The sequence below is a fragment of the Tympanuchus pallidicinctus genome, unplaced genomic scaffold (genome assembly GCF_026119805.1).
Source record: "Tympanuchus pallidicinctus isolate F22 unplaced genomic scaffold, pur_lepc_1.0 scaffold36, whole genome shotgun sequence".
NCBI classification, from domain to species: domain Eukaryota; kingdom Metazoa; phylum Chordata; class Aves; order Galliformes; family Phasianidae; genus Tympanuchus; species Tympanuchus pallidicinctus.
This window is the reverse complement of record NW_026294754.1, coordinates 1,811,254-1,835,910: the sequence shown is the minus strand read 5'-3', so window position 1 is coordinate 1,835,910 and position 24,657 is coordinate 1,811,254. Positions and strand designations below refer to the sequence as shown.

Here is a 24,657-nt window from a genome sequence, read left to right as displayed (position 1 = left end):
CCAGTCTGCAGACTCCCAGCTCTCTCAGCCTGTCCCCATAGTGGAGGTGCTCCAGCCCTCCGATCATCCTCACTGCCCTCCTCTGCACCCTCTCCAACAGCTCCGTGTCCTTCTGATGTTCGGGGCCCCAGAATCGCACGCAGTGCTCCAGGTGGGGTCTCACGAGAGGAGAGCAGAGGGCAGAATCACCTCCCTGCCCTGATGCTCACACTTCTCTCCATGCAGCCCAGGATACCGTTGGCCTTCTGGGCTGCCGGCGCACATTGCTGGCTGGCGTTGAGGCTTCCATCCTTCTCCTCGGGGCTGCTCTCAAGCCATTCTCTGCCTGACCTCTGTCTGTGCTTGGGATTGCACCTGGCTTTGGGAAGGCACTTGGCCTTGTTGATCTCCACAAGGTTGGCATGGGCCCGCCTCTCCATCCTGCCCAGGTCCTGCGCATGGCATCCCTTCCTTCTGGCTTGTTGACTGCGCTGCTCGGCTTGGTGCCACCTGCAAAGTGCTCAGGCTGCACTCGATCCCGCTGCCTGTGTCACCCACAAAGATGTTCGCTAACCCTGCTCCCAGCACCCAGCCCTGAGGAGCAGCACTCAGCACTGCTCTGCACCTGGACACTGAGCTGCTGCCCACGGTGCCACCGTCCAGACAGCGTTGAGTGGTCCACCCATCGAAAGTCTTTTCCAACCTTGGGGATTCTGTAAGCACAAAAGTAAGCAGCGACAGCGAATCAACGTAGAAAAGGATTGGGGGATTCTGTACGGTATACATAAAGATACAGGGCCACAGAGGGACGGCATCGCGCTGGGAGCAGCAACCGCCGCTCTGAGGGGAGCCTCAACCTACACCCAGCCTCCTTCAGCAACAGCATTCGCGCCCACTGAACAGACCCGGCGAGATCCCTACTTATTTACTTGTCTCATGAATATGCAATGAGGTGGGAGGTGCCACCACGAGGGCGGGTCCGATACGGGGCGGTGCTGCCTCATGACTATACATCGCCTCGTGCATAATGCATGAGGGGCGTGGCCTCGCCTCAGCGCTCTGTCCCTTCAAAGTGCGGGAAGATGGCGGCGGCGGCGGCGGGCCTTGGGAGCCGGGCGGCGGGCTGTGCGCGGCGGGGCGGGCGGCGGAGGCGGCGAGGGCGGGCCGGGGCGGAAGAGCAGGAGGAGGAGGCGGAGGCGGAGTGCTCGGCGTGCCGCCAGGCTCTGGGGGAGGCGGTGACGCCGCCCTGCCGCCACTCGCTGTGCCTCGCCTGCTTCCAACGCTGCCTGCAGGGCCCGGCCCTGCGCTGCCCGCTTTGCCGCAGCCGTTTTGCCAACCGGGCCCGCACCGACGCGACGGCCGCCGGAGGAGGAGGAGGAGGAGGAGGCGCGGAGCAGCGGCCGCCGGACCCAGGTGCGGCGGCGGCGGCGGCGGCTCCTGCCCCTCCCCTCTCCTCTCCTCCCCTCCCCCCTCCTCGGCCCCAACCGCCGCGGCGGCAGCGGGGGGGAGCGGGGGGGGTGCGGGGAGGCGCTGGGCGGGGCCAGAAGGGGGGCGTGGCCATGTTGCGTGGTGGGCGGGGCTTGTGTGAGAGGGGGCGGGGCTCTATGGGAGGGGGCGGTGCGCGGAGGCTCGGCTGGGCGGTGGGAGGTGCGATGAGTTGTAGGGGCTCAGCTTTGCGCTGTGTGGAGGGGCTGTGGTCAACTGCCTGCAGGCAGAGGGTGTGGGGAAGGGGTAATCCTCCTGATATCTGGAGTTAGCTCTGTTCACGGCCTGGGGTGAAAGCTTTCAGACTGCTGTCCTCTTCCCTGGGGAAGCACTGGTGATGAAGGGGCCTGTCCGCTTCCCTGGGGCAATGTAGGAGACTGTAGGATCTGTCACCTTGTTTGGAAAGAACATGGTGACAGTGGGACCCATCCCCTTGCCCAGGATGGCACCAGAGGTGGGAGAACCCATCCGCTTCCCCAAGGCAGCGCTGGTGGCAGAAGGACCTGTCCCCTTCCCTGGGAAGGTGCCAGTGACAAGAGTACCCTTCCCATTCCCCGCAAAGACATTGGAGACAGGAGGACCCGTCCCCTTCCCCAAGACAACAGCAGAGACAGGAGGACCCGTTTCCTTCTCCAGAAAGGCACTGGTGATGGGAGAACACCCCATCCCCTTCTCCAGGGCAGTGCCAGTGACAGGAGGACCCATTCCTTTCCCTCACTGTTGGCACCGGGAGGAACTGGGCAGTCCCGAGTGGGGACAGTGTCACATGGCCAAGGTGGCACCAGTTTGGATCATCCAGTGGCCAGCAGCCAGTTATTTTGTAATAGCATTGCCCAAATAGTTAATGGTTACAGAGGAGACCTGCAGGGGTTGTAAACACCGGATGAGTTCCTGCTGCATAGCTAGAGGAAAGCTCTTGTGTTGAGGGACGTCCCAGTCTTTGTTGACAGAAAGTCCATCATTTCCGAGGGTTTTTTTTTATTAAGGCATTTCCTCCCTGTATGGAGAGCAGGCTGTCTGCACTGACAGCACAGTGTGACGCTCCGGGGGACGATGCAGCAGTGTTGGCACAGATCATCTGCATCACCACGAGCTCTTCTCCACCGCTGGAAGCTCTGCGTTGAGCTCCAGATGGACACCACAAAACCAGCTGAGCTCTGCCCCAGCCACTCCTCACCTCTGGGCTCCCGCCTCATGCATGTGTCAGCACCCTCTCATTCGCCGCGGGAGAAATTGGCAGGATGAGCATAAACGGCTTAAATTGGTGGTTTGAACTCACCCCACTAACCTCCACTGGAAGCGAATTCGGAAGGATTTGCTGGATGTGATGAATAGAAGGGCTGTCTGGCAGTGAGCTGCGCCAAGCAGCTGGAGGACGGACCGCCGCCGAGCCACGCTCCTCCCCAAAACCTCCCACCAAGACGGTGCTTGCCCTGGCCTGGCCTGCATGGGAATATCCAGCCACGCTGCAGGAACACTTACATTTAAAAACAAATTAATTTCAAGTCTCTGCTTGTCTCGCATTACCCGAGATGCGTGTGTTTTGCAGCAGTCACGGTGGTGGTCATTTTCTTTCTGAACTTCCTAAAGCTCTGAAGATGTTCTGGAGGGAACGGCAGGGGATCTTAGCATGGAGAAACGTGGAGAGTGCATCCGAACAGGGATGTGCCTGTGGTGTTACCCAAGTGCTGGACAAACTGCTGTGCTCTGCGTGGAATTGCCGACGTATGGTTGTGCTGAAGGCTGTGGAGTGGTTCAATTAACGGTTAATGAGGTGAGCTAAAATGAGCTCTCGTCTGGAATGGTGTTCCTGGTAAGATCAGGCCTGTCCTGAAGCAGCACCAGGTGGCTGCATCAGACTGAAAGCTGTAAAGCTAATTGACTGCTTGTTCTGTGAGTCATGCTAATAGTGCAGAAATTGAAGATTACAAATGGTAGCCTACTAGAAGCAGAGAGAGCAGGGGATGCACTTTATTTCGACTGCAGCCAGGTTTATCGTGGTCGTAGACTAGCTGGGGTTGGCAGCCGGCCCTGGGGCCTTCTGCTCAAGTAGAACCACCAGAAGAAGGCTGCCAGGACCGTGTCCAGGTGGGTTTTGACCCTCTCCAAGGATGGAGACTTTGCAGCCTTTCCGGGCGACTTGTGCCAACGCTTGACCACTCTGATTCATTCAGTGGAACTTGTCTTGTTCCAGTTTGTGCTCGTTACATCTTGGTTCCCGAGGGAACGGCATGGAGCTGCATCACGGGAGGTCAGGTGGGGGTGAGGAAAAGGTTCTGCCCTGGAAAACAGTGTGCATGGCACAGCTACCAGGGCAGTGGGCACAGCCCTGAGCTGCCGGAGCTCAGGGAGCACTGGGACACCTCTCAGCCATAGGGTTGGGGCTTGGGGATGCTGTGTATGGCCAGGGCTTGGGGTCAGTGATCCCTGTGGGTCCCTTCCAACCTGGGTTGTTTTATATTTCTCTGTTCTTCACAGCCCTTCATGGTCGAGGCAAGCAACATCCTTTTTTGCCCCCATCCACCAAGGTGGTCACCTGGTCACAGAAGGCTACATCAGTTAAACCTGCCTTCTTTGTAAATCCCTGCTGACTGCTCCCAGTCACTTTTTTGTCCATCATGTGCCTGGAAATGCTTTCCAGGATCATTTGCTCCACCACCTTTCTGATATCACGAGGCTGACCAGCTGGTCATTCCATCTCACTGTCGAGACGGAATGTCAGAGTAGTGACATTGGCTTTCTTCAGAGCTCCAAGGATCTCTCCTGGTCACCATGGCCTTTCAAAGACAATTGAGAGCGGCCTTACAAAGACATTGGCCAAATCTCAGCACACAAGTGCTACCCATCAGGTCCCATGGTCTTATGTGCCTCCAGTCTGTTAAATTCCCTAAAATGATCACTGCTCCAGCATGGGTGAGTCTTATTTGCTCCAGGCTTTCCCAGGACCTGGGGCTGCTGGGGCTGTTCCATGTAGATTGAGGCAAGGAGGCATTGAGCATCTCAGCATTTTTCCACGTCCTTTGGCATCAGCACCATGCCCACCAAGCAGCAGAATGATGTTTTCTTTAGTCTGCCTTTTGCTGCAATGTGCTCGTAGGAGCCTTTCTGGTTGCATGTCGTGTCACTTTGCCTTTTGCTGTTTCAATTGTTGGTTCTGGTGAAGGCTCAGGAGGACCTCCAGTTGTGCACAGATACCTGAGAGTAGGCAGTAAGGGCAGTGCAGCCAGGTTCTTCTCTATGGTACCTGGTGGCAGGCATGAATTAAACCACAAGAAGTTCTATTCCACATAAGAATACACTGTTGTTTTTTTTTACTGTCCTGTAACCAAGCACTGGCACAGGGACCAGAGTGGGGCTGCAGTCTTCTCTTTGGTGATCTCCAAAAGGCACCTGGATGTGGCGCTGGGCATCCTGCTCTGGGTGGCAAAGGGACCAGAGGTGCCCCCAGCTTCACCATTTCGTTATCAAACATGCAAGAAGCTGAACTGTATCACTTGAAATCCACAGAACTAATTTGGGAAACTACTTTTTAATATCTTTTTTTAAGTATTACAAGCCTATGAAAGATGCTACCTCTTGACATAGCTGGATTATTCCAGCTTACACTGACTGACTGCTTCTGATTTCCAGTCTTGTTTTGTATCCTTCACTGGCATTCCTGCGTAACAGTGGACTTGTGGAGGCTGCAGCTGGGATCAGGTCTTGTGTGCTGTACAAACAGGTATGAAGACAAAGTCCTCGTTGTGACACTTGCCCAGCAGAAGTGGCTGGAGGTGAGCGGGGCGAAGGTGACCTGTCTGCCCTTAGAGCCCCTGTGCCATCTGGTGGCCTCCAGCTGCCCAACCAGAAGGATCTGGCTTGGCCTGTGGGTCCTGTGGCCCATCTCCCTGCTGCATGGGCATCTCTGGTGATGAGTTGCGTCTGGAAACGTACCTGTGGCTGCTGCTGTAAGAGCAAATTTTGAACTGAAGATGCAGTGATACAGGGTAATGCTTTAATGCTTAAAGGTACTTGGCTGAGTGAGATTTCTTGTAGCCAAACAGTTGTCTGTTGAAAGCCTTGGAAACAGATAGGTGCAGCAGATGGGAGGTTGGGAGCAGGGCAGGACGTGGAGACAGTGGGTGCTGGAAGATTCAGCCAGACGAGATGAACAGACACACATGGATCATGCTCCTGGTGAGCTGCTTAGGCCAGACTGCAAGAAAGTAAGGATGCTCAGTGTTCTCCAAGGACAGCAGTCTACCTGGCGTCGAGACAGAAAGAATCTTGTGGAAGGAAAAGCAGATGAGAACTCAGCTTTGTCGTCTCAGGCAGCGTAAGACCAGCTTCGCCCACGTGTGTCAATTTCTGCCTCTCACTCCTGATGTTACCATCAGACATTGTAGATATCCTGCAGAAACTTGGAGAAGTGAGCAGAAGAGCAGAGTGGAGAACCGAAGGGGAAGCGAGCAGAGGAGCAGAAATTCAATTTTTGAGGAAAGAGCTTGATTAGGAGTGGTAATAAGGTGGTCAAGGGGCAGAGAAGGCTTGTGCAAGAGAGCAGCAAGTGTTTCTGGAAGGATCATGAGAAGCCTGCTGCTTCCTACCAAGGTGGGATGGATGTGCCTCAGTCACTCCTCATGGACACGTGAGTCATCCGTCAGTGAAGACACCTCCATTAGGGGTTCCATGGCCACCTTTGTTTAAGGATCTGAACGCGTGGAAAGCTTGGCCTGCTATCTAATCCAAATCTCCTTTGTTGTAAAATCAGTTGGTTGCCTTCGTTCCTCTCCTGCCCAGTAGCTCTGCAAAGCAATTAATAACTGATCCCTTTATAAGAGGGTGTTTTTAATTGCCAGGCCTGGAGCATGACTTCCTCATCCTTCCTCTGAGTGTTTTGGCCGCAGTTTCCCTTTCAGCCTGCCGGCCTACACCAGTCTTGAGCATTTCCTGGTGGTTCCTTCATTTCCTGCCATTTCTGCAGCCTGTCTCCAGCTTTATTTTTCCCCAAGAGCACAGTGCAGTCACGATAAAGTCTTTCCACACCGTGTGAACAGCAGTGACGTGATCCCACATCCACTCAATGCAGCACATTGCTTTCTTCCAGCATGGGTGATGCATGGCAGCTTGATGGCATGTGTTTAATTTAAGGCTGTCCAACAAAGGTCATGTGAACAGGTTGCCCAAGGAGGCTGTGGATGCCCCATCCCTGCAGGCATTCAAGGCCAGGCTGGATGTGGCTCTGGGCAGCCTGGGCTGCTGCTTGGCGACCTGCACACAGCAGGGTTGGAGCTGGATGAGCACTGTGCTCCTTTGCAGTAATGGTTATACCCAGACTAGCTTGGTATGGGGTTTTGTGTGATTCTGAGTGGAAAAGGCAAAGCCTTTTTGTTACTCATATGCTGGGATCAAGATTATCCTATTCCTAGCTATCACAGGAACTGGAAGCCAAGCTGGGTAAAGCCACTCGAGGAAACCTCGTGTGATGGGCCTGCCTCCCAGCCTGTTCTTCTTTATCCACAGAGGTGTGAAGCCTGTATTGAAGTTCTTTGCACCATGCTGGATTCCTGAACTCTCGTTTTGTTTTGTTTCTTTATGCACTTCTGTGCAGAGTGAGATGTGGACGGCGATAGCGTAGTGCGTGTATGAAGGCTGCTCTGAAATACACACATCCCCCCTAATGCTGCCAGACCCTTAATTTTCTCAATAAAGAAGAAGGGTGGATGTCACCATGTCTACGGCAGGTGCAAAAATACCACTCACCCCTGGGAGATGTACTGCTGTCATTCCTTGTTTATCCCTTGCCCCCTAATTATCTCACCAGTGATGGAGGTGAGATTGAATTAACGCAAGTTGTTCATATACAGTGGTTGGGGACAGGAAAGAGGGGGAAATCTTCCCTGAATATTCCTTTCTGTGTCCTCATAAGGCTGTTTATGATCTATATGAAGCGTTCCACTGGCATATCTTTACATAATTACTTAATAAACCACTTTGAGTGAGTTAATTACTCCCATCAGAAACCTGTTTCCAAGCCTCTCTGCATTCACGGCCAGAAAACTTGCTCTGTGTTTCAAAAGCATCAAGATCTCATTCCACAAAGCAGAATGCCGACTGCTGGAAGTGGGAACAAAAAGCTGTGAAAATCTCAAGATTTTGATTGTTTTTGCTAGGAGCAAAGGGGAAAAGAGGAGATGGCAGCATCTATCTAAGCAGCAGAGCCCATGGAGTCACAAAACTGTAGAAGCAGATGAGTTGGAAGGGACATCTAAAGGTTGCCTAGACTGGAGCTTTGGCTGCAGGACAAGGAACCAAAGGCTTTCTGCACTGAGGTGGCTATTTTAGCATCTTTATATTCCATCTGCATGGAATTTTCTCCAAGTGCTGCTCAGGAGTGCAGATGAACAGTGCCTGCCTGCAGGGCCAACTTTGGAGGGCTAAAATGGGGAAGATTAGAAAATAGCAAGTGAGTTGTCCTCTCATAGAACCCGTCGTATTTTTGTGATTGAGCACAAAACAGGATGGAAGCCCTGGCTGCAAGCATTGAGGAACAGATGCTGATGCTGTCTTGTGGTGTTGGTGTGAATATCATCCTCAAAGCAAAGCCCACGTCCCAGTGCCAGCCTTTCCCTGCAGCCCTTCACTCAGAGACCATCCCTGCTCCTCTGCAGCTCCCTCAGGAGAAGAACCAGGCAGGAATTCTGTTGCAAAACCAACCAAGAGGCATTTGCTCGAGTTCTCACACATTGCCATCGTTCTGCTTGGCAGCACATAGGGCAGCATCGAGCCAGCATCTCCAGCTGGGATTAATGGTGGCACCCAAAACTAGGATGTGATGAAGCAGAGGTGTAGAACACACCGTGAGTGGTTGTGGGGACAAGGAGGATGTAGGATTGAAGGCCCAGGGGAGCAGAGACGCGTTCAACGTGCCCTACTGATAATGGCTCTTTTTGCATTTCTGTAAGCAAAAGTTAGGAATTTGGGCTCTCTGTCTCTTTTTTTTATGTCTCTATGAGAGATGCCAGTTACTGCATAGTGATGCTGGACCTGGAATTGCCCCCCACCTGGGTGCATTAGCTAAACCAGCAGAACTTTGTAAGCGTCTCATCATTGAGGATCTCTTCTGGCTTGCTGAACTGAAGCAGGTGATGGGACGATCGCTACGGCTCGCTCGTCTCCCCGGGTTAACCCACATGCTTTTATGACCCTGGAGGGAGGAAACACCTTTTTAGCTGGGAGGATAAGATCTGATGCCAACCTAAAGCACCCAGCAGGAGCTGGTGGTTGCTGCAGGCACGCTGCAGATGGAAATCCAACCTGATGACATGCACAGGGAGCTCAAGGATGCGATCAGTGTGGGCACAGAGCCATCATTGACATGGTGGCAGCAGCATGGCACTTTCCTTTATGGCGTGAGCTCTTGCAAGAGGGAATGGAAGCTTTTTCAAAGTCTGTACTTTGAAAGTGCTTTCAAAGTCTCTACAAACAAGAGGTTTGTTCCCTTTCGAAGCAAGCAAACCATGCAGCAGTTCCATGTGGTTTGGTACACGTGGGCACTGGCTGTGTTCCCACTTCATCACTGGGAGTTCAGCTATGGGGGTTTTGTTGGTGAATTTAAAAGCCAAGAAGATGCATTCAGCCATCAGCTTGGGGCTGTATCGAGGTCCTGGGCTGTGCCTGCAGGCTCAAGCTGACAGGCAAACACACGCCAAGGTATTTGGTGGCAAAACAAGCAAATTGCAGCAAAGTAGAAGTGCCAGCTGTGTGCTCGCTTCCACATTGGAAATCATCTCTTAGGGCCAACTTAGTGATGGTGTTTTGGGACAGAAAACACTCCCTAAACCAGCAATGTGGGTGTAGTTGTGCTGGGGAAAGCCAACACAGCTGCACCGCGTGCTGCCCACATTACCAGCACCGTTTGCAAAAACCTTTTACAGGCAGTGGGGCACAGGAGGAGCAAAGATGGGTGGCCCAACAGCCTGCCTTAAATGTGCTTCCTTTCTCCCTTCTTTTTTCAGATTTTATATTCAGAGCACCCATCAAATTAAGCAAACCGGGGGAACTTCGAGAAGAATATGAAAGCCAGCTAAGGAAGGTAGAGTACTCAGTGTAACTGCAGCTTTTCTTCCAGAATCACGTGGATTTCCAGCAGGAATGCCATCCTACCTGTAAGGAAGCTCGAAGGGCTTTTCATCCCTGCTCTGTAACAAAGGTCATTTATTCCCTTTTTGCTGCTCAGCCAGCTCAGGGAGGTGTTGGCAGCAGGCAGGCGTGCAGAAGCCAGCTCCTGCTGCCCTGGGCTGCCTTCCAGAGCCTGGAGATGGACAGTCCTTGGTGGACCTCGATTATAAAGGGTTTGTGAGAGCATCTGTATCCCTGGAGGCAATTCTGTAGAGAATTTTGCATTTAGTACGTTTGAAAAAAGGGATTGTTTGAATCTAAGTCACTGAAATTCTCTGGCATGGGCTTCACAGAGCTGTGGGAGCCCCATTCTGGAGGTGCCAAAGGCCATGAATGGGGCCTGAGCTGGTGGGGTCAACCAGCCCACAGTAAGAGTGAGGCTGGAAGGGGCTTTAAGCTCCCCTTCCATCCCAGATATGCCATGATTCCATGATTCTGTGATTCTATGAAATGCCTCCAATGGCTTGTCATGGACAGAAATTTGAAGCAAGAAACACTATGGCAAAAGCAAGGACTGCTGTAGCTAAGCATCTAATCATTTCCAGTCCCAATAGCTTTAGTCCCATAACTGTGCTCCTGCTGTGTTCCTGGACTCCTGCATGCTACTGCTGGAGCAGCACCATGATGCGTTCTGCTTTGAGATGTTCCCCACTGTTGGGTTTCCTGCTGGGGAGAAGGAGCAGATTTGTCACTGATAACATTTTCTTTGGGCTTTTGTTTGAAGGTCTCAACAACGTAGGAAGAGCTGGAATGTTTAGATGGAAAGATAACCTCGTACACTAAGCAGGAAAGTACAGCTTAGGTGGTGTTTCAGGCAAACAGCTACTCAGGGAATGCCTGTATTAAAATCACAGATGAATTAGGTGGAATTTTAAAAAGGGGAAGGGTTTTCTCTCCTTCTTCTCCACGCAATTAGTAGTGCAGCCTCATTAGGATCGCTTTGATTGCAACCTTTGGTTAATTGATGGTAAGGAATGGAAACTTTTTTGGTCCAGCCTACTTGTGCTGGGTAGACTGTGCTGTGTTTGTCGGGTGCTGTGGCTCTTTTAGCAACACTGAGATGCTTTGTTGAAGAGTTGTTGGGTTAGGCAGCAGTGCAAGACTGAGCACTTAGAAACAAAAGTCTGGTTTATTAATTAACTTAAACGTGCATCACTGTATTTGGCAATTGAATTTATTTTTGCTGGAACCTGGAGGACGGATCTGTTCTACTTAAAGAAAAAAGCAAGCTTTTCATGTAGGTATTAGCTGCAGACTTTGCCGGGGTATTATGAATATCCTGGTAACTGAGTGAGAGAATTCCCACCATGATTTGGGAGCCAGCTCATCGTTTCTGCAGGTTTTCCTGGTTTCTGAGGCAGAACTGCTAATTTCTGCTTGTGGGGAAGTTCTTGGTGTAATCAGAGGAGGCTTTTGTGCCCCCAGCTGCACGTAGGCTTGCTGTGCTGAACTGAGACAGTGCTCTTCAGGTGCCTCCAGCCTGGTTGAGATCTGCAGGTAACGGCCCCAGGTTGCATCAGGGGAAGTTCAGGTTGGAGACTGGGGAAAATTTCTTCTCCAAATGAGCAGTAAAATGTTGGCACAGGGAGGTGCTGGTGTCACCATCCCTGCAGGTGTTCAGATAAAGGGCAGATGTGGCACTGAGGGACTCGGTCAGTGGGCATGGTGGGGGTGGGCTGGGGTTGGACTTGGGGATCTCAGAGGTCTTCCCTATCCTTAATGGTTCTGTTGTTCTATTCTATGATTTTATTCTATGATTCCTGCAGGGATTAAACCATCTTCTCTGCCGTGTAACTCCTGTACAGCATCTCTGCAGGACAGCCTTCCTGGCTTGTGGGTCCTTTGTCACCATTTCCCTATTCTGATCACACAGTGACTAACTTCACGTGCAACAAACCGAGTTCAGATAAGCAGTCTGAGTCACAGTCAGCTGGTGGCAGGCTGCAGAAGTCTCTGCATCTGCTGCTTGACTTGAGCAAGGAGATGCCACACAAACGTGCACCGGCACCTCTCACTTCCCCATCTGTGTAAAGGAGATGCTTGAACGTTCCTCTGGCGTTTTGAGGATGTTTGGCTGTTGGCTTCCCCTTTTTGCTCACAGAGAGATGGGAGAGGGGTTTCTGTTCCATCATCACGGCAGAAATTCCAGCATTTCCCTTAATCTTAACTCTTGGCTCTTTTGACTCTTGGAAGAAAGAGTCGCGTGGTGCCCGTGATTTTCAGGGGAAACTTTAGAATGCAGAGGGCTCAGATTTGGGGACCAAAGCTGGTGTGTAACTGGGTTTTCCTCTGTCTGGAGGCACGTGGTGTCACGTGGTGGTGACATGAGGACAACCTTTGTTGTCTTCAGCTTTCCAGCAGCTTTTGCATCCCCCGTTAAATGTTTTCCAAAGCTCTGGACCTCCTTCCTTCCTCGTGCAGTTAAAACCAAAGTAGTGGCCATCATTCTGCAGGGAGAAACTTAGTGGAAGTAGATCATCTTGTGGTGTGATTTTCTCAGCACTGGGGGATCTGGCTTTCAGAGTCAAGCACTTGCTTCCTACCTGCAGGACAAGAATTGTTTTCCTTTTATGCCATGTTTTTTTACCCCCTCTTTGGGAAATGACTGCCTCCCGGTGATGCATGTGGCACCTTGTGCTTGCACCTTCAACTTGCTGTCCCATAGGTTTGCCTACAGTTCTTAGATATTCCTTCCTACATGTTGTTGTGTAAGCTTGTGGCTTTATGCTCGGGAGTTGGGTATGATTTTGTATGTTGGAGAAAAGGCCAGGATTCCCATCAAGCTCCTTCCATTCATATGGAAGGGATGGAAGTGTTGGGTGGGATTTCAGTCATCTTTATGACGAGTCTCAGTGTGACCTTTTGCTTCAGATACTTCCAGAGGGGCCTCTCAAAGCACAAAAACACTGCAGAAACCTCACAAAATGTGCAGCAGAGTCCTGTACTACCCATGGCTCAGTCACGTGGCAGTAATCTCTCTCAGTCAGATGATGTTCTCACTTCAGATTATTAATAGATCAGGATTTCAAAGATGTGTCTTCAAGCATCGCTAAACCAGAAGCAAAATCTGTCTTTGGAACCATTTGCTACACACCCACCATCACCCAGATGAGGCTTTTTGCTGCTTTGTGCCTTCTCCTCCTCCTCCTCCTCCCTCGCTCATCCCTGTAGGTTCAGATTCAGTAGAATTTGGATCCTTCCTCATCTCAAAATCACACTTTGCTTTTTGTGCAGTGCGCTGCAAACCCGGTTTTCTTTCTTCAGCTTCTGAGATGGGGTCACTCACATGGCCATGCTTATTTTGTTAACCTTGAGAAAGGGAAGAAAAAGGGAGCATATATTCTTTGAAAAGCCCGTTGTTGTTGCAGTGTCACCAACTCTTTTCTCTTACTGGGCTGCAGTGCAACTGCATGAACCCCAGGAAAGCTTTGTGCCTTTATTTCCATCGGCACTGGGAGGCAGAAGGATGCTGCTGTCTTAGCAGGAAGGTGGGAAACCACGAGGAGATCCCACACTGAGCTGTGGGGCAGAAACAGAACTGTAATTCCAGAGCAGGAGGTTGGAACTGGATGATCTTTAAGGTCCCGTCCAATCCAAGCATTCTGTGGATCCTTGTGCTGAGCACAACTGTGAAACAGCAGCGCAGACCTGCTGCTGACAACCAGAGGCCAGAGTCGTCGAGGAGGCCCACCTATAGAGGTGGAGTGGAAAGAGAAGTTCCATCCAGGCACCTAGGTGGGCTCTTCGTGGCGTTATGTACAAGTGCTGAGTTCAGGAAGAGATGAGAGGCTGAGAAACGAGGGAGGAGAGGTGTTGTGGTGTTACCCTGGGCAGCGCATGCTGCACACCTTGTTCAAAAGGAAGAGATAGGGGGGATGGTTCAGTCTGGAGAAGAAGAGGCTCAGGGGAGACCTTATTCTCTCCACAGCTGCCTGAAAGGAGGTTGTAGTGAGGTGGGATCTGCCTCTGCTCCAAGGAAACAGTGATGGGATGAGAGGCCGTGGGCCTCAAGTTGCACCAGAGGAGGGTCAGGTTGGATATTAGGGAGAATTTCTTCTCTGAAAGTGCATTGATGCTCTGGCACGGACTGCCCAGGTAGGTGGGGGAGTCACCATCCCTGGAGGTGCTCCAAAACCGTGTGGATGTGGCACTGAGGGGCATGGTCAGTGGGCATGGTGGGGATGGGATGGGGTTGGATTTGGGGATCTTGGAAATCTTCTCCAATCTGAATGATTCCATGATTCTAAGAGGTGTGAAGGAGGAGAGGAGGGCTTTGTTGGCTCTGAACAGCGCATCTCGTCGCAGCCCATCCATCTGTGACTCCATTAGGGTAATCCTTTGCTTCAGGAGGGCTGAAGCCTCTGTGTAGGCACAGTCTGGCCATGAGGGGCTGATGGAAATGAAGGGTCCATCTGAGCTGGTTATAAGCAGCCATTGAGCAGTGAGTTGTGCTTTTCCCAGGAGGGCAGCCCTAAGCTACCAGATGTCAGGGAGCACTGGGATGCTGCTCTCAGCCACATGGGTTGGATGGAGCTGGGAGTTCCTCCCACCTTGAGATACTCTGTGCTTCTAAGCAGGGGGCAGTGAATGGAAGGAGCACAGTCCATGGGGTGCAGCAACACCACGGTTCAGTGCAGAGCTCATGGGAAACAAGGCAGGACATTGCTGGGGCTACCATGCAGTTCTGTAGGATTCCTTGTTCAGCCTTCACTCAGCCTTCGTTTGGGTTCATAAAGTGCTGTAGTACAGCACATGTGAGTAAAACAATGTTGCTTCATAGTCTTTGTGAATTGCTGCCAGCCACGGTGCTAAAAGGAACGAGAAAATGTCTAAAAACAAGTGAGAATTCAAAATCAAGTTGCAACTGTGGGACTCCTGATGGCCATCGGAGGGTTGGATGGTCTGTCTGGGTCTCCTCCATCCCAACACGTCCATGAAACAGCAGAAGTTTACATGGCATGGGGATTGCCATAACTCACAAGTGTGAATTCAGGTGGTGCTGTCTGTCTACCTGACAAGTTGTGTGTGCAGTGTTGCAGTCCATTTGAAGACAGAAATGTTGTAGCTTGCATGAAACTATTGTGTATATGCACTGTTCTGCCCTATTAACTTGTAGTGTGATAATCCACAAGGAGACAGAAGCTTTTTTCTCTAGTTTAGAAACCAGTTTGGCAGAGAACTCACGGTCAAACATTGCATCTAACAGTGCCTTTGCTGTTTTGCAGTGACATCCCTGCTTTGTGTAGATGTAGAAAGAAAACAGTCTCCCCATGATTGCTTGTGAGGAAGGCAGAGCAGAGGAACAGAGACACAAAATTAAATGTTGTGGCCAAACTTTTTTGGAAAATCACTATTGACAACCAGGTGTGGAACTCAAAGCATTTCAATTATGCTGTCTCTGTTGTCGTTGTTTCCAGCTGAGAGAAGAAAAGGTACAAGAAGAAAAAGCTTCTGAGGACCTGATTCACAAGCTCATGCTAGATGACGTGGAAGTAGGAAAGCGAAAAATGGAAGAACAGCAGAAAAAAGACGACTCTCTCGTGCTCAAAGTGAACCAGGAGTGTGTAAGTAAGCTTCTGCTTTCCAGTCCACATCACAGACACCAACCAGGTGAAATACTGCTGAGATTCAACCCTGGAGCAGGAGTTAGGTTTCTTCCTTTGACTCTACATGCTTTCCAGGACTGATTTCTCTGTGGCCCTGAAGGATACGAGCTAACAGTTCACAAAGATTTCTACTAACAAGACCTGTGTTCTAAGAGGGTTTATCATGACCACAAATGTCTTTCTGGAGGTTTGTCTCCACTTCTTCCACCCAGTTTGCTCACAACTGAAGGTGCAGCTGCACTGAACGTGCAGAGGTGGCACACAGCCTTTCCTGAAGCATGTCTCCACAAGTCCCTTACAGTGTGGCCCTATTCTTCCTTCCAGCTGTGAGACTCCATAGGAAATGCTCTTAAGAATTACAGGTAGAGGATTATGTGGGCTCTGGCTCATGTCCCATAGTACCTTTATGGGAGGATTTTCTCAAGTTTACTGCTCATCCAGTGCTTGATCTTTGAATTACCTTTCATAGAATCATAGAATCACCAAGGTTGGAAAAGACCTAAAAGATCACCCAGTCCAACCGTTCACCTATTCCCAACAGCTCCCACTAAACCATGTCCCTCAACACAACATCCAGCCTTTCCTTTCACAGCTGTACACAGGAGCTGTGTGCTTATTTCTGCATTATTATCTTTGGGGACTGGAGCTCTTACAGCTCCAGTGAAGAGAACTGCGTGAGGGTGTGCATCTGCTGGGAGGCTGCATTCACAGTTTATATCCTGGAGGCCTCGTCGCATCAGGGGTTTGTGGAATATTAATACCTTTGCAAGAAAGACCTTTGCTTTCCAAGTGATTCTTTTTGTCGTATATGTCAGCTAACTCTTCCTTGATTGACTTCAGTTTCCTGAACGTCTCTCGGATTCAGAAAATGAAGAACCATTCCAAGGCAAACAAACGCATCGGTCCGCATTCGTTTCCAAGACCAGTGCCTACTCCTTTGCTTTCCTTTCAGGGTAAGATGCTGAGACTCCATTGAGGCTGCTTAATGTGCAGATGTAACTGTCTTGCTCTTCTTGCTGTTGTTCCAAATGTAGCTGAGATGCTTTGAATTAAATTAAAAGGGTTGTTGCAGTCCAAAAAAAAAAGCAGTCGCTATTCTGGAATTTAAGAATTGGTAAATGTAGCATCTGTTGTGATTACCTCCTGCCTGCTGTAAAATCCTGGGGGTTCATGCATTTACTGTTCATCCCGTGAAGCTGAAAAATCACTAACTGTAGATTTCAGTTACAAAACTCAGAAGTACAGAATTCTTTATGTTAGATTTGAGTGCTGGATCTATCTCCAGCACACACGCTAAGAGGCAGCATCTGCCCCAAACCAGTTATCAGTGAGAGCTGCTGCATGAGGCACTGCAAGCAGCTGAGTAACACGGTGTGACTTCACACCAGCAGCACACGGGCTTCTGTAGTGCTGTCATTAACTCTGGTCTCAATTAGTTACGAGGGGTAGAGGTGTCAGGGTATTTAGCACAGAGCCCTTGAACATAGACTGATGCTCTAGGGAAGACTGGGGGGCTGTGGTGCAGAGCTGTCATTCCATCTGCAGCTTCAGCTGGAGATTTCCATGGCCAAAACCCTGGGCAGCATCTGCTCAGTGCTGTGGCATCACCCTGAAGCCATGCAGGCAGCACCCACAGCCCTGCAGGGCTCATGGCTCGATTCCAACTCTTACCAAGATTATTTAGAATCAGAAACTCATCAAGGTTGGAAAAGATTACTAAGATCATCTGGTCCAACCGTCAGCCCATCACTATCACCCATGACATTTCTGCATAATATACAACAGTTTGGTTGGAAGGGACCTACAGAGGTCATCTACCTCAACTGCTTTTGGTTGATGGCTTCATTCAGCAGACCGTGAGGTCTCAGCACAGAGGTGGGCAGCAGCCAGCTGTTCCCATCAAACACCCACCTGTGGGTTTGAGGCTCTGCTTGCAGAGCCGTGGTCCCTGCAGCTCCAGGTTTCAGGTGTCCTTTCTGCTGGGGATATTCAACGTGTTGCTCCCAAGATAAAGAGCAATCTCATGTAATTGCTTTACAGGAACCTAACCTCCAAGGTGGAAAGGAGTCGGAGCTGCAATGACACTATCCAGGAGAGATCAAAGAGCAGGCAGAGATCAGCCCCACTCAACAAAACAAAGGTACCACCTGTTCCCAACAGCGTGCGGCCAGAAAGGGTTTGATGTGTCACGTCCTTATCTGAGGTCATACAGTGCCAGCAATCTGCTTGTATCAGACACTGGTGGTGGTTTTACTGCCCTGGGCCAGTCATCTCCTTGCAGATCATAATAAAAACCTGTCAGGTTTGAAATTACAGGGCAGGAGAGCAGGCAGCTTACCGAGCTGTTTGTTTGTGTTGTGGCATAGCTGGAAATTGGAAGGGTTCTCTTCATTGCTTTGTTTTGTAATTCATTTTCTTTCCAAGGCTGAAGCCCCAGCTTCGGTTAAAGGAAGTTAAAGTTAAAAATCATAAAAGTTGAGAAGAAAATCCTCTCTTCTCCCACTTTCTCCCTTGTTGTTAATTCAAAGGTGCTTAAAAAGTTGTTCAGAGTTGTTCAGAGTTGCTTAAGTAGAGCAAAACTCATTGCTCCCCTGCTGCTAGCATACTTTCTTTGGTGCTTTCACTGAACTCTGCTGTGGGAAGAGTCGGCCTGGTCTTGCTTCCCTCAGACCCAGGGAATTAATGACAGCTGTTACACTGTGCCTTATGTCTCAGTGGGCATGGACCGTGATCTGGAGTCTCTTGTTAAAAGCTTGGTCCAGTTCTGATCTAAACTGGACTGAGCTCCAAGTGAGGGTCTGTGTCTGAGCTGCCCTCCCTGGCCATTCATTTTTTCAAGCAGGTGATGTATGGGCCTGGCCCAATAAAAGCTGTGCTGCAGGGATGTCCCACGAACCTGTTTTGACTCCAAAACAAGCCAGTAGGAACCGTTTACCTTTGACGATGTGCAGCTTTTATGTCAGATTGGGTGGGTTCTGGCACATCCCAGATAGAACAGCATTAGGAGAGGACAAGAAATGCTGCTCTTCAGCTCTGCCAGAGATTGTCCCCACACTGGCACTGTGTGAGGAATGCTCACGGAGGTTCCACTGATCTGCCTCTGGCACACAGACAACGTTTTATAGAGGAGTGTGTTAAACCCAGGCCAAGTATTCATTCTTGCTCCCCTGTGCCTTGCTAGGGAGCAAAGAGCCGCTGGGTGACCATTACCTTTGAGGAGAGTGGGTTCCTGCAGCCAGGGCAGTGCTGGGGCTCCTCAGCGTTGTTTCTCCAACAGAGGGGTTGCCATTTGCCCTATCCCAGAGCATTTCTAACACTACAATAAATTTGAGACCCTGATATTAGATTGGATAGAAGGAAAAGTTATTTTGTTCTGGTAAGGGCGGTGAAGCACAGGTTGCTCAGAGAGGTGGTGGATGCCCTGTTCATGGAGACACCCAGGGTCAGGGGATGGACTCTGAGCACTGATGGAGCTGTGAGCGTCCCTGTGCATTGCAGGGAATGAGATCAGAGCCTTATGGGCCCCTTTTAACTCAAGCCATTTTGTGCTTCTGTGATGCTGCTGTGTTGTGTTGGCAGTGTTGTATGTCCGGTGTTGGCGGTGCCATGTGCTGCAACCAGACTGCATAGAGGAGGAGCTGAGCTGCAGCCCCGTGCCACGTTTCTCCCCTTCTCCTTGCCCATATTTGCCCGTTCCCTTCTCCATAACAAGCTTGTTGAGCAGCCAAACCTTACTTTGCAGGTCCCACCCATCACCAGCGCATCAACACCTCTGCTGGGAGTTCTCTCCTCCACCCAGAACAACCGCTGCCTCTCTGCCCCGGACCTGACGGCGGAGAAGCGCCCACTCCTCAACCCCGCGTCGTCTCTCTCAGCCCTGCACAGACCAGAGCGATCCATCAGCCCCGAGAGCAATGACAGCATCTCAGAAGAGCTCAACCACTTCAAGCCCATCGTCTGCTCGCCCTGCACACCTCCCAAAAGGCTTCCTGACGGCCGTGTCCTCAGCCCCCTCATCATAAAATCCACTCCGAGGAACCTCAGCCGGAGCCTGCAGAAACCCACCACCTACGAGGCCAGCCCCAGAATACTGAAAAAATGGGAGCAGATCTTTCAGGAGCGCCAGATTAAAAAGACTCTCTCAAAAGCGACCCTTACGTCGTTGGCTTCGGAACCCGGGGAGGACGTTACGCTTCCTGACATCGCCCATAAGGAACATTCCCAGATTCAGGATGATCAGCTGCTGTCAGATGCGACGGGAGACCCTCACCCTGAGCTGGATTTCCTTCCTTCTATCAGCGAGATGAAGAGGGGGAGCGAGAGGAACAGGGACTCCCAGGCCTTAACAACAGATAACAGCGCTGAAGCAGAGATGCGATTGAACGCAGCCCCGTTGCACGCACGTGTGTCCGAAGCCCCTGACGTCAAAGCCAACGTGTTCACGGACAAATCCTGTCTTAATCTGGGCCCCAAAGTGCTGAGCAGAAGGGTCATGGGGGTACCAGACAGCAGCACTCTGGGGGTCCTGTCGGGGAAGAAGCAGCTGAAATGCCTGAACAACAGCGAGCTGATCAACGTGCAGAACAACACCTGCAACTCCGTCGAGAACATCATCAGTGAACAGCCGCCAGCGTTACGACGGGGACGGAAGAGGCGCTGCAAAACAAAGCACTTGGAGCACAACGGCTCTGTCAAAAGACTGAGGCACGCAGCAGGGGAGCCGGGCTTGGAGGAGCGCCTGGTGCGGGAGGTGGAGCAGAAGCTGCAGCAGGAGGAGGAGGACAGGAGGTTGGCCCTGCACCTGCAGCGCATCTTCGACAGCGAGAACAGGACAGTGGATAGGCGGAAAGTCAGGGTGGATCGGTACCTGCTGCGGTCGAAGAGCACTCTGGGTGCCAAGTAGCACTGGTGGACGATATTGCCTTTCTAGAGGACGATGAGGTTTATCAAATTATCTTCCAGGAAAGCTATTTTTTGTCATACTTCCACCCACGCTGTCGTTGTTCATTTTGGTGATAAGACATTCGAGGTCCAGTTCAGAGAGAAGCCAGAGTCCTTCCAGATGTAACAAAAAAAAGGACAAGTTCCTCCAGCCTGGCTGGTCCATTGGTCTGAGAGAGGTCTGGCATCCTGTGAGTGCACTGCAGTGCAGCTGATGGTTGTCCTGGCTGGAAGGGTTGGTTGCACGGGCACCCTGGGTCCTGGGCACCCTGCTCCCTGCTGGGTGGGACTCAGAGGTCCCTGCCAGCCTCAGCTGTTCCATGGTGGACCTCATCCATTCATTGCCATGTCCATATTCCACAAGAAATCGGAGCTCTGCTTGCAGAGGAAACCAGGCTGGTCCCATCCTGGGACTTGCAGGAGGGATCAGGGGATCCACCTGCAGTGCTGACCAATGAATGTATCTCGCTGGCTGCACCAGCAGTGCAGATCAGAGGTTGTCTTCTATAAGTAGAAGGCCAAATGCAGTGGAAAAAAAGTTGTAAAATCAGGTTTTTATAGAAAAGCATTATAGGAACTTGTACGTTCACGTTAATGATGGGGCAGAGAGCATTTGGGAGCCACCCTCCAGGCACTGCGACCCAAGGAACAATGCAGCTTTTCACCCAGAGTCTCACCTCCCTTCTAAATGTTGAAGCCCAGAAAAGGAAATGCTGCCCTGATGTTGGGAAGAAGGAGGCAGGCACTGTGGGCTCTGGGTGCAGTGCAGGGAGCGGGGCTGGCCTCTCCCAGCACGCAGTGAGTGCAGAATGGATGGAATGGGAGCCCAGTACTCCTGCCGTGGGGTGCAGGGAGTACAAGCCACCCTCCTCACTGCTTAAACCACTAACAGCTCAGGTGAGCAATGCTGCACAAACCTTTAAGGGATAAGGGCACGGGGCTGCCGGGGGCTGGGGGAGCTGTTGGGCTTGGTGGGGTAGAGTTGTGCCTTTGGTGACAGCCACACTCGGGGCTTTCCCACCTTTCCCCTCTCTTCCCCATCATCCAAAGTGATCCTTGGGTTCTTGTGAGGAACTGGGCTCAGGAAGAATCAGCTTCATCTACGGGTGCTGCTTTGCAGTGCGTTCGGAGGAACGCCGGTGCCGGGGAGACGAGTTTTGCAGGATGGACCTGAAGCATGGGACCAATCCCAGAGAATGGCCACTACCCAAATTCCTCCTATCTAAAAAAAAAGGCTGAATGTCTTCCTCTCTGAAAACAACAAGAAAAAAAAAGGAACTGATTTTATTTTTCTCTTCCACGTCCTTGTGTGACTGCAAGGACCCTGGCGCTGTTTCCTAATGGAACTGGATTTTTGTTTTTGTTTTTGTTTTTAAAAAAGAAAACTTATATTTTAATGGATAAAATTTATATATTTTAAATACTATATTTCGACAGATTGACACTTTTTGTTTGGAGAAAGCTTATAGCAGTGATTCCGTAATATATAGATCTATATCCAGATCTCCTTCAGGCACCAACTGGATGCTCCCTGATCTCTGGGACCATCCCTGCTCCCTCGCAGCTCTTTGGACTCGAATCATGTATTGAATCAGAAGAAGGCTGAGCAACTGGAGCTCCAATTTGACCTAGAAGATTGATGTAGAGATCAACAGCAACAGCCTGAAATTGCCCTCTGCACTGGTTTCTATAGAATAAGCTCAGGATGGAAACTCACAGTGATTTTTTTCTCCTCCCATGAGTTAAATTTGCCTGTTAATTTTGCATCTGGTCGCTGCCTCTTGCTCATGGTTAATCCTGGGACAGTTTCTTCCTTTCTCTTTTCTGGTTCTCAGCACTCTCAAAGCAAACGTGGACACCAAAACTCGCATTTCCGTGGGGTTTCCACACTGAATGTATCCTTTCTTTCCCCTCTTAAGAACGATTATGGAGCCCAATGCACCAGGCCAGTGTCTTCTTAAATATCTTTTTTTCTTTTTTAAAGACGAGTTACATAAATATTTATGTATTAAATATGAGGCTTCGGCAGCAGCTGGCTCCCTTAAAACCCAGCCCCACCTGCGCTGGGATGGAAGGAGACCTCTAAATGTTGTCTGCAGCTTGCACAAAAAGGAGTGGTATATCATTTCATTGATAAGAGCAGAAATCCCCGGCCTCCCTTGCTGTAATGGGCAGTGGTGGCCACAAACAGTGCTGTCAGAGAAGCAGAATACCTGTTGCTGAGTGCTGGGTGCAGCACAGGATCTGCAGGGGCCCTGAGATGGAACCAACCGTTGGTTTGCACCTCCTGGAAAGCAGCTCCTGACCCTCATCCTTCCTGCAGTCACCTCCTCTTGGGGACTGGGGGAAGCCCACAGGCCAGCACTGGCTCCTGGTTGTTCCCCCCACCGTGGCCCACCATCCTGCACGTCCCTAGGAGTGTGGTGCCATCACCCGGCCGCCAAATCTGCCAAAGATGCTGCCTGACTCTACAAAGCAGCTCGGACACTTTGGAGCCTTCTGCATGGGATCAGATGTACAGAACGGTTCGTGCTCGGAGTCGGTGAGAAGAGAGGAACGAAGGAAAAGTGCCAAAAGAAAGGGTGATGCGAGATGACTGTATGATGTTGTGCTATATTGTCAGTATTTTTCTTCCAACGCTATTGTACATGCAGTGCACAGTAGTCACAAAGTCTAGCTGGAACAAGTGCTTCTTTGTATCGTATCAACGAGAGCAAGGAGAGGTAGAAGCCTTAAAGACCATCGCCGACATGAAAGTGAAGCCTTCAGTGCTGCTCCGGGGGCAGCGGCCCCACGGGGCTCCCAGCTCCTCGCCATCTCCTGACCCTACAGAACCCATCCTCCAGCATCCCTCACAGGGATCCCACTGGAAACGATCCCCCAGGAAAACCGGGGCCCACCAAGGATTGTTTCTGTGTCACCACGATGGTCTGCGATGTCACCGTGACGACGGCAGGTATCACCGTGACAGTCTGGGATGTGATCGTGACAGGGTGGGATGTCACGACAGAGCTGGGGGGCATCTCCTGGAGCAGTGCACCAGCTCAGCACTGGAACCATCTCCATGCGCAGTGCAATTCTGACACAAACTTTTATCTTCCCTCTATCTTCAAAGCACGGCAACACATCAGAACAGCCCTAGAACTACTCACTATGCAAACAGGAAAATCTCCAACCGATGACGAAAGGTTTCGTGTATGCCTGGTTTTCTTGGTGTTTACTGTCGAGCTGTTTGAAACCAATATCGATGTTGCTACACTTTTTCCAGTACGCTTTCAATCGTTGTGCTTTTAGTGTTCTCCTCCCCTGCCATCGGAGCGCCAGTGAGAGACTGCGGTCATTTTGGATCTCAGCTGAACCACTGTGGCTTCATCTGAATGTTTTAAAAGCGATGGAAGTTGCTCAGAGACCGTTGACTTGCATGTGTAAATGTGTGGGTAAATGACATGCAGAGTCCGTCATGTTGTGGCTTCTGTCATTTGGAACAGAGTAAATCCTGCTTGTGAAAAATTGTCACAAAACAGAAACATGCCAACCGTGTACAAATCCTGTGTACCTTTTAACAGCATCGAGGACTTTAACCGCAGGACAAAGGCCCAGGTTAAAGCAGAATAAAACCAGGTTCTGACAGTGAGCTGCCTGGCTGTGCTGAAATTGCTGCTGGGGAAACCGTGGTGATTCCACTGCTGCCTGTTCTGGGGAAATTCCGGGTGCCTGTGACCGAGTGCAGTTGTTGATTAATATTTTGCAAATAATAATGATACAAAGGTGAGTATAATGATGTTCTTCATATGCCTTATGCCTATGCATTAGGAATGGTGCAGCCAGCAGAGCAGGGAGGGGAGCATCCCCTGCACTCAGCTCTGCTGAGGCCGCACCTCGAGTGCTGGGTTCAGATTTGGGCTCCTCACTGCAGGAAAGATGTTGAGGCCCTGCAGCGTGCAGAGAAGGGCAGCGAAATGGGGAGGGGTGTGGAGCACAGGGCTGCTGAGGAGCGGCTGAGGGAGCTGGGAGTGGTGAGGGTGAGAAGAGGAGCTCAGGGGAGACCTGGCTGCACTCTGCAACTGCGTGGAGGGAGGCTGTGGGGAAGAGGGATGTGGCCTCTTCTCCCAGGCAACAAACAGGACCCAAGGAAATGGCCGCAAGTTGTAGCAGAGGAGGTTTAGGTTGGACATGAGGCAGAACTGTTTCTCTCAGTGCTCAGGCGCTGCAATGGCTGCACAGGGAGGTGGGGGAGTCGCCGTCCCTGGCAGCGTTCAGGGGGCGCCTGGATGAGGAGCTGTGAGATGATTTGGTGCTGGTGGCAACGGTGATGAGGAGACGGTTGGACCAGCTGATCTTACAGGTCGTTTCCAACCTTGTGATTCCATGATTCTATGATTCTGTATAGGTGTGAGCAAGTGGTGGGGAGTGTTTTCCCTCCACTGCTCCCCTTGTTCCCCATCTCCTTGGATTACGCTGTCACAGCTGTTCTCAATACGTGGGT

The 24,657-nt window shown here is 51.0% G+C and overlaps 1 protein-coding gene across 1 annotated transcript; it reads left to right on the top strand.

Annotated features, from left to right (window-relative positions):
* Positions 1–1,061: 1,061 nt before the first annotated feature.
* RNF169 (ring finger protein 169) lies at positions 1,062–23,805 on the top strand. The gene is made up of 6 exons (XM_052699305.1): positions 1,062–1,392; positions 9,462–9,538; positions 15,042–15,188; positions 16,071–16,183; positions 17,271–17,370; positions 18,973–23,805. The coding sequence occupies exons 1-6, from the start codon at positions 1,062–1,064 to the stop codon at positions 20,131–20,133; spliced, it is 1,929 nt and encodes a 642-aa protein (XP_052555265.1). The 3' UTR covers positions 20,134–23,805.
* Positions 23,806–24,657: the final 852 nt, after the last annotated feature.